Source organism: Alnus glutinosa, chromosome 1 (assembly GCF_958979055.1).
Source record: "Alnus glutinosa chromosome 1, dhAlnGlut1.1, whole genome shotgun sequence".
Lineage (NCBI taxonomy): Eukaryota > Viridiplantae > Streptophyta > Magnoliopsida > Fagales > Betulaceae > Alnus > Alnus glutinosa.
In genome coordinates, this window is record NC_084886.1 from 9,246,150 (window position 1) to 9,258,955 (window position 12,806).

At 33.9% G+C, this 12,806-nt stretch overlaps 1 protein-coding gene across 3 annotated transcripts; it reads right to left on the minus strand.

The window, feature by feature from the left end:
- Nucleotides 1-1,027: 1,027 nt before the first annotated feature.
- Nucleotides 1,028-8,761, minus strand: LOC133871165 (uncharacterized WD repeat-containing protein C2A9.03-like). Of its 3 annotated transcripts, none has more exons than XM_062308552.1 (10): nt 8,592-8,761; nt 7,640-7,775; nt 7,362-7,529; nt 7,093-7,179; nt 6,626-6,760; nt 6,349-6,459; nt 3,298-3,389; nt 3,107-3,212; nt 2,557-2,643; nt 1,028-2,081 (listed from the first exon to the last, which is right to left on the minus strand). In XM_062308552.1, exons 2-10 carry the CDS (start codon nt 7,766-7,768, stop codon nt 1,668-1,670), a joined length of 1,329 nt encoding a protein of 442 aa, XP_062164536.1. In that variant the 5' UTR covers nt 7,769-7,775; nt 8,592-8,761; the 3' UTR covers nt 1,028-1,667. The 3 variants fall into 3 exon arrangements, with proteins under 3 accessions (XP_062164536.1, XP_062164544.1, XP_062164553.1); XM_062308560.1 differs by lacking the exon at nt 8,592-8,761 and adding an exon at nt 8,205-8,341; XM_062308569.1 differs by lacking the exon at nt 8,592-8,761 and adding an exon at nt 7,875-7,896.
- Nucleotides 8,762-12,806: the final 4,045 nt, after the last annotated feature.

The following is a 12,806-nucleotide window of genomic DNA, read 5'->3' on the forward strand; positions in this document are numbered from 1 at the left end:
ATAACATGCCATCTATTTAATAGGTAACGGTCTTAATTCACGTAATTTTAGAATTTACAATTTTTTGGAAGATAAATTATTCATTTTCTCCTCTGGTCCTTCTCTCATCTTCTCACTTTTCAAAATTATTAACGGATCTACGAGGCCACGTATGTCTCACAAATGAACCTCCTAGATCCAACGGTAATTTTAAAAAGTAGGAAGATGAAAAAAGACCAAAGAAATAAGAAGAATGATGTATGGCATCAAAAAAAATCACAAGTCTCTTTTTGAAAATCGTTTATCTGTGAGAGATGCTATACTATACAGGTTCCAAGCCATTCCATGAAATATTCTAATAACAGTGTAACTAATATCACATCATATAAATTTTTTGAATAACGTGGTACCCACCAATATTTCATGAATATTCTAGTCGTGTAAATAATATCATATCATATCATATAATTTTTTTGTATAATGTGGTATCCCACCACCTATTTTAATTTTTTAGGTGCTTTTGAAGCTGACTTCATATCTTTGTGCTTTAATTTAACATATTGTCTAACCTATTTAAGGTCTTATATGAGGCCACACCAATCTCGCCATCATTCACTGCATTATCTCTCACCTTTTCTTATTGGATGATTAATATAATATTATTAAATTATATTTATAGATTTGATTAAATCTCGTTTGAAGATTTTTAAAAACATTGATTTCCCCCAATTTTTGGTACACGCATGAAAAAAAAATTACTTTAGTCGACATTTGAATGGGAATCTTGTATAATTTTAATTTTGAAATTGTTATTTTTCAAATCGCAGCTAAACCAGATGAACCCTAAGTCCTTCTAATGAGCCATATTGGATTATAAATGGTTTGAGGATGTCGGGGAGATTAATTGGTGATGAAGAATGATCTTGTTGAAGTCCAGCAAAAGGAAAACACATTCATCCCTTCTCGTTCTTTTCTTTTTGGGAGGCATTGGCAACAGTGCTCAAATGGCAAGATTTAACCATACAACGTGACCATTGAAGAGTCGCAATTGAAGATGGCTGGCTTGAATTTCTAGTTCCCAAGGACAATTTGGAAAATAAAAATTAGAGAAAACAACATAAATATGGAGGATTACATGAAAACTTGAAGCCGCTGAAACAGCAAAGTTAAAACAATGTGTGATCATCACATGCACGAGTCCATGACTAATGACTATCTTGTGTTACCTGAGGAAGAAGATGGTAATCGAATTTAGAGCAAGGTTTATAACAAGGGGATTGATTATGTAGATAAGGTTCCCTCAATCCAATGAGACCCCTTCGACTGCATCTAATTCCATTCCAAAACAACTGTATGTACATGAAGCCAATAAAACCTTAAAGATCACAAAGGCACCACAGCTTTACGAGCTGACCTCCACCTCAACCGAGAGAGAGAGAGAGAGAGAGAGAGAGAGAATCAGAATGGCATTGCTTTCAAGTAAAGAAAGAAGCATCACTATACACACACTGACTGAACTTCTAGCCAGAAATAGGTTATTCTTCTTTCCATTTTGATTGATCAGGCTGACCTAGATCGAACAGAGAAATTTCTGGACTAGAAATTTTGTTTTTTTTGTTTGTTTTCTTCCTCCGACAACTGCGCAGTACCATTGTTGATAGCCATCCATTGGATTAATCAATCGCAACTCACAAGAAGGAATCAAGATAACCATATGTATGCCTTCTGTTATACTGTAGCAAGCTTGCATATGTCCGATCCCATATTCCTATATACAGAGATTCATCATCTGGACTCACAGATACCCCAGAGATCTCGCCAAAGAAATCAATCTCTTGCCGCTTTTTGTAATCTGACTTTGTACTATACACATGAACAAAATCTGCAGGTTCAGCCACCACCACGAACTCGCCATCCGAGGAAAAGCGAATTGATCGGACAGCACCCAAATTACCCTTCAGAATAGCAGTTGGCGATGTTAGCTTTCTTATATCCCATATTTGGCAAGTCTTGTCCTGATTCCCCGTGGCAAATGTCCGTCCATCAGGGTGCCACGCAGAAGCAAAAGAGTAATCTAGATGACCAACCACTGTGGCAACAGTCTGGAAACATCAAAGACAACAATTACATCTTGTCAGTGAAATACTTCATTTTCTTACTCTAAGCACCTGCAATTCACTTCTTTTAATGCAGTTTCACCACTATGGCTACTCTGTGCTAGTAGAAAACTTCCAAAAACTAGAAAACATATACAGCAATCTTTCATGCACTGAACATTCTCGATTTGAAATTGATTGGCCCTCTACAAAAATATGACATTGTAGGAAAGATTACAATTGAGAACTTGATCAAATCAATGATTTTCCTGCAATTTTTTTTTTCCTTTTTTGGTTGAAAAAATTGGGAATTGGAAAACAATGTAATATGCCATTGGACAACAAGGAGAAGATATAAGTAAAAATTTGGAACTGTAAAATTGAAATCATCCATTTCACACATCTCTGCAACAATGTTTATACTTGAGAAATGCAAAAAGAAAACGCAATCACAGTTATTACATCAGTAAGATTTCTTTACCTTTCCACTGTTTGAATCAACTAGTAATCCATCTGTGTGATCTCCAACAACAGTAATAAGCCTACGGTCTGGACTCATTGATGTATGCTGCGTCAAAAGGAACCAGTTCATTCATAAGAAAATGATTCTAGGATCATGCTGGCTATGCATCAGAGGAGTCATAAGAAAACAGTTGTGATAGGGTCATAGTGATATATAGATATCTTAAAAAATCAAAAGCATGGCACGGCAATGGTAGACAACATCCTATTCACAAGCTTGGTTAGGTGTCTATTGAGTTTTCCTTTCACATTGACCTTTGTCCTCAACACGTGCAACGTTCAACATGAATTAATAAATTGGAAGCAAAAATGGAAAGAAAAATTGAGTTCCTAGTTGACAACTTGCATCATAACCTCTGATCACTTATGTTACCCTTCTAGCTTGTTACCCCATTTACAGAGGAAGCATAATTGATCGGACATAGGAAATGAAATGATATGATTTAATTTATCGGGAAAAATGAATACAAGGAATCAACAATTTCATGCTAAATGCTTAAGAGACTTACATTCACTGGCCAAGGGAAACGGAAGTGATTCAAAAGCTGAAATTTCTCCATGTCATATTCTCTTACACCACAATCATTATTGGATGCCATGAAATGAATTCCACCCCTGCAAGAGTTTCTGTGTCATACTGTGTTCCATGAATAACACAAGATCAGCTCTACTGTTCTATTTTTCGAAATTATTACGATACCTCAAGCTTTCATATATTTCGATAGCATTTGTGATGGCATTATCATCATAGGTGGTTCGGGTACAGAAACTAACTCCCTGTTTATCCAAACGCTGCATAAAAGGACAAAATAAAATCTTCATAACATAAACATTAGAAAGCATAATATTTCAAAGGCATCTTATAATTCTTTACATACAAAAATGAACATGTTGTGAAATCAATTGTATATCAGAGGAATCAAGAGAAAACATCTGAACATGATATATAGGTCCAAATCATTTGGAAAAAATATCTTTTGAATGATTTTTTTTTTTTTTTTTTTTTTTTTTTGAGGTTAAGGACTCTGTTGGATAGTGATGGGAAAGATATTTTCTTTTGGACTCCTAGTTGAGTCACTAAATACTGTTTAATCCATTTGCTAATTGAATCCCAAAGAGCTAATAGATTTGAATTTGACATTTGATATTTGATATTTTATTAGGAATGGTATACAGAATGTAGAGAAAATTAAATATGAGAAATAGGATAAAATTAAGTTGATTCCGGCTTTTCTGCAACCTATTGAACCACCAATACATGATGCAGCTAGCTGGGGCCCAACCCTAGATGAGAAATTTCTTGTGAAGTCTGCTACAAGGAGTCAAAAAAAAAAGATAATAGAGCTCATCCCAAAAGTGATCTTCTGGACTATATTTGGAAAGCAAATATTCTTCCTAAGATCAAAAAACTATCTTTAGATGTTCATCATCAGGCAAAGGCTTCCAACACAAACTATTGATTACATATTTGGAGCTTCTGAGTTTAGCAGAAGTAATTGGCTCAACTGGCAATTGTCATACCGTGCTTGATACAGACGAGCATTATGTGGACTGGATGGGGGTGGCAAAAAATAACTTCCAAACCCTTATGCAGTATTAGAAAAATCTGCTGGTAACTCTTATGAGTTTTCCAATCAATTTAGTAGAGCTGAGAATTTTATTGATGCAGGACATTAAGCGGAAGAAAGATACTACAGTCCTGAGGACAACGTTCTTTAAACTTAATTTTGCTGGATTGGTTCGAGATAATGGCAGGAGACCTACTCTTGTCTATGTGATACAGACAATTCTGGAAGACCTTTATTAGGTGCAAGCAGACAACTTGGACGAACTTCGATTACAGTGGCAGATTGCAGGGCTTTATGGGATGATTTAGCTCAGCATCACAATCCAGAATTAAATATATAAAAAATTGAAGGATATACTTTCTTTTCTTTTCTTTTTTTTATCAGGGTATCTCAGAGAGCTTCGCTACCCCAGACTAAATCCCTGGCCCCAAACCCCGCACCACTCAGTAGTTGGAACGTTAAATTGCGGGCTTTTTCACCCGGGCAGCTGGCCCCAAGAGGGAGGTAGCACCAAGAGGATTTGGACTCGAGACCTCGTAGGGTAATATTCCCTCGAAGCCGCAAGCCTAACCGCAAAATTGAAGGATATACTTACGGGGTTATAGATGGAGGAAATTCTAAAGTACTAAAGTTTAAATCCATGATATTCCCAAGTTTTTGGCTGAATTCCAGGAAATCAAAATCGATCATATTTATGCAGATAGAGCAGCAGATTCCATGCAACTGGGAACTGTCATTTTTTTTTAAAATAAATAAATAAATAATTATAAGCAATTCAAAATTCATTAAAAAGCACAAAGGCACAACCCAAATGCATAGGGAGTATACAAGAGAGAAGCCTAGCTAGTAGCGGAGAAGAGATCTAAGAAAACATTAAAATTCAAAAAGCGAAAATCTGAGGCAGCAGCACAGATTAAGAGAGTCTTAAAGAATAAAGCCTTTAATTTCATTAAGGTCCTCTCATGGTCCCGTTTCTTTCCCTCCATATACACCACATAAAAAGGCAAGGCAAATTCATCTTCCAAACTGCATCAGGCTAAAACCTACCCCCTAGCACTCTCCAACAAGCAAAGAGATCTACCACCCTTCTAAGCATAACCCAAGTCAGCCCTACATTGCTGAAGATAGTATTCCAAAGAGCACATGCGATCTCACAGTGGAGTAAAAGATGCTCCATCGATTCCCCATTCTTCTTACACATGCAACATCACTCAACCACAATGATATGTTGTTTCCTTATATTGTCCATGGTGATCTTCCTTAAGGCAGCCGACCAAGCAAAGAAAACCACTCTCAAGGGGCTTTATTCTGCCAAATACTCTTTCAAGGGAAAGAAGTGCTATCATGGGGAACTAGAACGTTATAGTAAGATCTAACATCAAGTAAATTGTGATAATAAATATTAAACATGGCCTTCACAATAGAAAGTAAAATTGTTGGATAATTCCACTCCTAGAGTCAGACACCAGTCACTGCTATCACAATCCACCAAGACCTGACAACATCAGTTGCAATCTCATACTTCACAACTACAATGAGTTCGTTTGATAAAACTTTCTAGAGGAGGCTTTTCCAACTTTCTACATCATATGGCTCTAGAAAAAAAAAAAAAAAAAAACCCGAGAAAAATTAGGCCAAAATTAGAAATTCAAACATTGTTGATGCAAGAGACAGGAAACCGATGAAGAAAATAACCCATGAACCTATTGCTGCAAGCAGGAAGCTTTCTTTAACATTCAAGGATATGCCTAAACCCAATCCAGCTTCAAATGCTCCTCAACTACTGTCAAAGTAGGTCTATAATTATGTTCAGAAGTCCTTGAAAGCTCCTCAGCATATTTTTTAAGTTTTATGCCTGTAAGTCTTCCTCAGCCAGGTTGGACAGAATAGCAGAGCAAGTTCTACTACTAGTTGCTTAATTTTGAGAGGGAAATGTTCCCCTTCTTGTACTCACTTCTACTTCTTACTAGAAAAGGAAAATTAAAAGAGTAGTGTGACTTCAAAAGAATGAGGAATACGTCAACCAACATACAGATGCTTCATATGCATGCATATGAGAGAGCCAATGGAAGCCATTTATAGTCTGAAACCAAATATATGAACATTTCATCACCAGCGTAACCAAAAAAAAAAAAAAAAAAACTACCGCCATCTACATGAATAGCAGCTAACATACGACTAACCTTACAAGTAAGCTCTCCTTGGAAACCACCTGCAACCAGGAAATTCTCCTTGACTGCCAGTGTGCTAATTTGAGTCTGTGTAAAACCTTCCAATAAACTTCCTTGGTGTTTCTAAATGACAACATAACATAACTTAGCAAACAAAGTATATGCATAAAAGAATAAAAAGAAAAATTATATGCATACATGGACAATGCAATAAGATTTTTGAGATTTATCTCTTTTTCCAATGATAAGGTTCAACAGGCTAAAATTTACATATAAAAACCTGTAATACCTCAGTAGGTGCTACATGTCCTGAAAAATTAAGGATCTCGGACAAATTGCCACTTAATGATGACCAGTGCATAACTGAATAGTTGGACATTAGATAGACATCATGTTTTGAAGAAGCCCAAATCAGGTTCCTTAGCTGCATGACAATAGCAAAAAAGTTTGTCAACTAGGCCCCAAAAGTGCAACACATAGAATACGAAATTCAGATGTTATAGCAGTTAACTTGAGAGAGAGAGAGAGAGTGATGGTATTAAATTCAGGAAAAAAGGCCTCATAATTCATTAAAAAATAATATAACAACTTGAAAGAGCTATCATGCACAGTCAAGAACTTCATATCTTCAGTGAAATATAAGGGAAGGGATATATACTACTAAGGACACAAAAACTCTAATTAGCACATTTGTTCAAAAAATAACTTCAAAGCAAACAAAGCGAAAGCACGATGGCACTTGGAAAGTCCTCAAACCTGAAAATGAAGGATTGTAGGCTTGACTAATCTTGTGTTGTGGAAAAATTGATAGTAGTTACCACCTTTCTCCACTGCCTTGCACTCCTAACACAACGAATACAATTATCATACTATTTTTCATTACAATTTCGAATACCAAACTACCTATCAAAAAAAAAAAAAAAAATCGAATACCAAACTACCTATCAAAAAAAATATTCGAATACCAAACTCCACTCCTTGAAAAAAAAAAAGAGAGAGAAAGCACTTCAGGACAAATAGCAAACCTTGTCCATGGTTTCCCCAGATAAAGGGACATTCTCATAATTCCTGTACTCTTCGAGCCTAGTCAGTCTGTATTTATCCCTCGTTATGCTCAGTCTGTCCCATGGAATACCTTGAATATCCTTTCCCTGCCTGGCTTGGGTGGCCGAGGTATCAGTCACACTGGTAAGCTGCACGTATTCAAAGATGAAAAAAATTCAAAAATTGTCAATGCAAGGGAAATACAGACAAACGAAACACAATAAGCAATTATAGCTATTAAGAGTAGAAGGGAAACCACCATGTGATACTCATCAAGACCCAATCCTCCCTCTCTAACATAGTTCTCGTCCGCGAACTCATTTCCGAAATCTTCCATTTCCTGCTCATCCGCCATGTAATCGACTCCGTCCACCGCCTGATAGGACATGCTCTTTCTGCATTCATATGCACAATCCTAACATTAACAAGTAGGGAAAAAAAAATGGAAAAGAATCAAACCAAAAATAAAAAAACCCCTAATTTGAGAACCTAACTGAAAATTAGTAACAAACACAACCAATAGAATAAACCTATATGAAGAAAAAATACAAATAAATAGGCGCATAAACAAACAAACAAACAGATACCCAGAAGAAAAAAAAAATCGACTTCGGAACCATAATAAAAAATATTAAAATATATATATATATATATATATATATATATATATATATATATATATATATATATATATATATAATAAGCTTCATGTTTGGACCATTATGAATAGCAATAGAATTTCCGGAATCCAATAATTTTTAAAGGGCAGAAAAATATAGAATGTATGAATAAGTAACATCAAAATAAATAAATAAATAACAGACCAGCTTGCGTGCATACAATCCAATTGTTAAGAGCTTCTCCAGAATCTAATTTTTAGAAAAAGAAAATTTTAAAAACCCCCAATAAATGTTTTTTTTTTTCTTAGATTTGTCGTGTTTGAAGAGGAAATTATTGTTTTGAGTAAAATGAAGGCTTAGTGGGGCATAAACAGTGCAGAAATATAATTAAAGAAAGGCACCCACCAACGCCTCAAAAGACAAAACTCCGGAAACAAGCCACGGCGTTCGCAAATCAATTTGGATAAACAGTTTGCTTCGCAAAATTACAACAAAAAAAAAAAAAAAAAACATTTCCAAAACACCCTGCAGAAGAAACTTCCAGCAGAAAAAGAGCAAGAGAAAGTAGAATCGAACACATGAGAAACTTACCGTTTGGGTCTGCGAGCGAGAGAGAAGGGGTCAGTGAGCACTGAGATTAGAGAATGAATCACACAACTTTTGTTGCAGAGGCCGAAAGGGATGTGAACAATATTTCTCTCCCCATTGCTTATGCTGATTTGTGTACTAATTTATTTATTTATTTTTCTCTTTTTCTTTGTGCGTAATAATAATGGGATGGGGGGTTTTGATGGTGTTGTCGGCAAAACCGACATTACATGCGCATGGGGGAATGAAACCCATTTGATGGCAATACGCACGCAACGCAAACTATAACTGAACTCACTTCTTTTTTATTTTTATTTAAAATTATATATATATATATAAATTAAAAATTAAAAAAAAAAAAAAAAAACAAAATACTGGTTTCGTTCGTTAATATTGGTGTTTTCTATTTTTTATTTGAAAAAAAAAAAGAAAAAAGGGTTCTAATGTACTTTAAAAATAGTTTTGAGTATTTATGGTTCATTGTTGGATAACACTTTTTTTTAACTAACATTAATAAATAACTCAAAATTTTAATTGAAGTTGGAAAGCGCATTTAATTACATTTTATTAGACTCTTTATAAATAGCTCAAGTTCTCAATTGAAGTTAAATTCATTTTATTTATTGGATTAAACTTTTGTTTCATTTATTAAACATGAAAAACTCGTTTAACTTTGAAATGAGAATAATAAGCATCTTTCTAACTTGGTTTTGATATAGGTATGTATGTGTATATATGTCACGCAACAATGCAACAAGTGCAACTCTCGTGTTTAGTTGTTACTATTCAATTTAGAATCCTGAACAGACTACCCATGATAAGCCAAATGAAGGTGATCGAGGATGACATGAAGTCATTATGCTCATTATATGCCATGGGTAACACACGTGCTATAATGGTCGAGACAAAGGGTCACGATCTCACGAGGGCAAGCTAACTCAAAAACCTCATCTTCAATTTGAACTATAACTACGAGTCGCAATACAAAACGTACTTATAAAGACTTGAGGATAGGTTGTTTAAAAATGTAGAAAAAATTGTAAGATGTAACACAAATAGTCCATTTCATGATAAGAAATTGTATACGATTTATTACAAATATAAGGTCGAAGAAGTTAATTTTTGTAAGTGTATACATAAAAGTTAGTTTATCTAATTAACTCTAATGATAAAATCTTAACAATAATTGAGTAACTAATTATCATAATAGATTTACAAAAAAAAAAATGTAAAATGAAAATTATGATTTTTACTTCATACGTGGAATAAATAAGTTATTGAATACATTTCTTTTTTTATAAATTTATATTTTTTAGATTAAAAAAATTTACAAAAAATGTAGCACATTGAATATAAGGTAAGTATACATTTTTTTTATTATATTTTTAATAATAGTTGTTGGGAATAATCCTGCTACAAATTGAATTTGGGAAGTAGTCCTAATCCGACTCCAATAAGGACTCTTTGAATAATTTGATCAACAGTCCAACTCTCAGTTTAATAGGGATAGGACTCACATACCCAATCAAACTTCAAGCACTCATAGTTTAAATGGGAGTAATAAACTTAATTTAGGTTTGCCACACCTATTTACCTATAAATATGCTAATATCCCAAGTACAAACGATAGACTGATTATTTTATGCATTGAACATATTTTTCTCTCATAAGTGATCATGGGAGTGTGAAGAACATCGAAGAACACGTCGTTCACACCGTACCCGAAATTGTCCTAAAATAGTTATAATATTTTAAAATCATATGGTTTTCGAGCCAAGCGAAGCAATACCGGAGATAGGAGGCCATAAGCTAAGGACTAAAGGCCTCTATTGAACATTTAGAAACTTTTAAATTACAATTTTGTCCTTATAACCCCTACTTTTACAACGCATTTATGCTTTTTTTCATATTTTTTTTTCCTCAATCGTCATGCAAAAAACCCTTACTATATACTTTATCTCATTATCATCAAAACTTTAGTTTCATCAACCTTGGTAGTTTGATATATTACATTACCACACTTGTCATTTCATAGGGCTATTTAAAAAATGAATGTTAGTTTTGGATATATATATATATATATATATATATATATATATATATATAATATTTTTTTTTTATATATATATACTACATTACAACAAAACTATAAACAAATCACAATCACAAATCAACAAAAAAATTTTAGTTACAAAGTAGAAAACCGCCTAAAAAAACTTCAAAGGTAAAACCGCCACGGGACAACGAAACCCGTGATATCAATCACTAAAAAAGACATGGTGTACATGTATAGTAAACTTACAACCCCTTGTAAAATAATAAGACGATCCGTACACATTCAAGCTCCCATATATACTTGCCTTCATATCTCCCTAATAGGCTATAGCTCCTCACTGGACAGTCTTCTCTATTGGACTCATTAGCAACCCTTCGATAGACTTCAAATGGTTGAAGAAAGTGTTGTGGGTGCAGATTGAAAACTTACAAACTCCAAGAGAGGGAAAGTTACAACGGCTTTTCACAAAATTTCTTTAAAATCATGTCAAAATACTCATTAAAAAAAAAAAAAAATCAAAAAGTTAAGAGTAAATCATCGTTGATCTTGTCTCACGAATTAGAGTAAATCTTTATTTATAGACTACCTATTAATTAATATTCATTAAAATAGCTACGACAAGTTACGTTCGAAAGCCGCCATTAGAACAATATTACTGAATATTCAATTTTAGTTGGACTCCGGCCTCTTATATTGGCTTTCTTTCATTTGGGACTTCCTCGCGTGCATTGGCCTTCTGTAGTTGTTGTTGGTTCAGTACTCAGCCAATTTCTGCATCAATTCTATCATAGAGAATTATTTAAATCCTAATAATTATTTTTTAAATTTCAACATCCATTATTTTAAAAATACGGTAAAATATATACCCGGCCACTATATAGTAATAAATATTGAATTAGTAAAAGGTAAAGGATCAATGATATGACAAAACCCTAATATATAACTTAATTTAAAAATAATAATACAAATTTATAAAATTTTACAAAATAGAATATCTTAAAAAAAATTTAAAAAATAGAATCCCTAGCTAAACAGTTTTTTTGTTACATGCACCTTTCTACTAGCTAGTTAATTAGTTCAAACCTGAATTATATATGTACATTGGATGCACATCTAACATTTGGAGGAAGACTTTTTTCAGTCTGATAGATTCGATCATACATATATATAAGAGACAAGGCACAATATTATGAAATACGAAAAAAAAAATAAAAAATAAAAAACCAAGCAGTAGAAGATCATACATAAGAGACATGCATGCAGGGCACAATATTATGAAATAGAAGGCTCAACAATGGTGAAGCAAAGAAAACCTCTTAAGATGTTCTGGGGCTCAAGCTCAGTATAGGCTTCACTAATTCCAAAAGGCGGCGTCCTATTCTATTTATTGGGAAGGGGAAAGGTCACATGCAACGTGTAAATTAAAATGTTGCATTTTTACGACGGGTTTTATCGCAGCGTAAGGACGACTTGAATTCCGTAAGTATGACTGTTAGGATTTCATTACTAACTATTCTTAACAACCCAATGGCATAATCATGAACAAGTGATGCTCCTAGTAACGAAGCTTTATAGAAGTATCACCGTAAGCACATCCAATGACGGCTATGCTAACGGAGCTCCTTGGACGTTCATTAGATCCATTAGCGTAAGTACAACCGTGTGATGCATCTAGTAATGAAGCTCTTGGGAGTCCACTGGAACAACCAGCTTAAGCACGGACATGTGACACATCTAGTAACTATGCTCTTGGGTTGACTCTTAGTCTTTATTCAAAAATTCCATAAGCACATACATGTGATCATATGAATTTTATATAAAAATGAATATTTTAGCCTTTTAGAGTTTTGTTTTTTAAAGTATAAAAAATATAATTTAAGTTATACGAGTTAATCATTATTTACGAGTCACCTATTAGTTAAGCAAGTTGACTCGGAATTGACGCGTTTATTAAACGAGTTAATTCAAGTAGACCCAAAACTTGATTATACAAAATCCTAATCTGCTAATTTTGTGTCAGATTCGTGAGTCGTTTAAAAAATTGTTAGCCATACTCTAGATAGGCCAAGAAAAGTGGCTAAATTTGAAGAAACTGTGATTCAAATTTAAATAAATAAATAAAAAATGTGGGTTCAAACAAAAGGAGAATATAAGAAGTATGA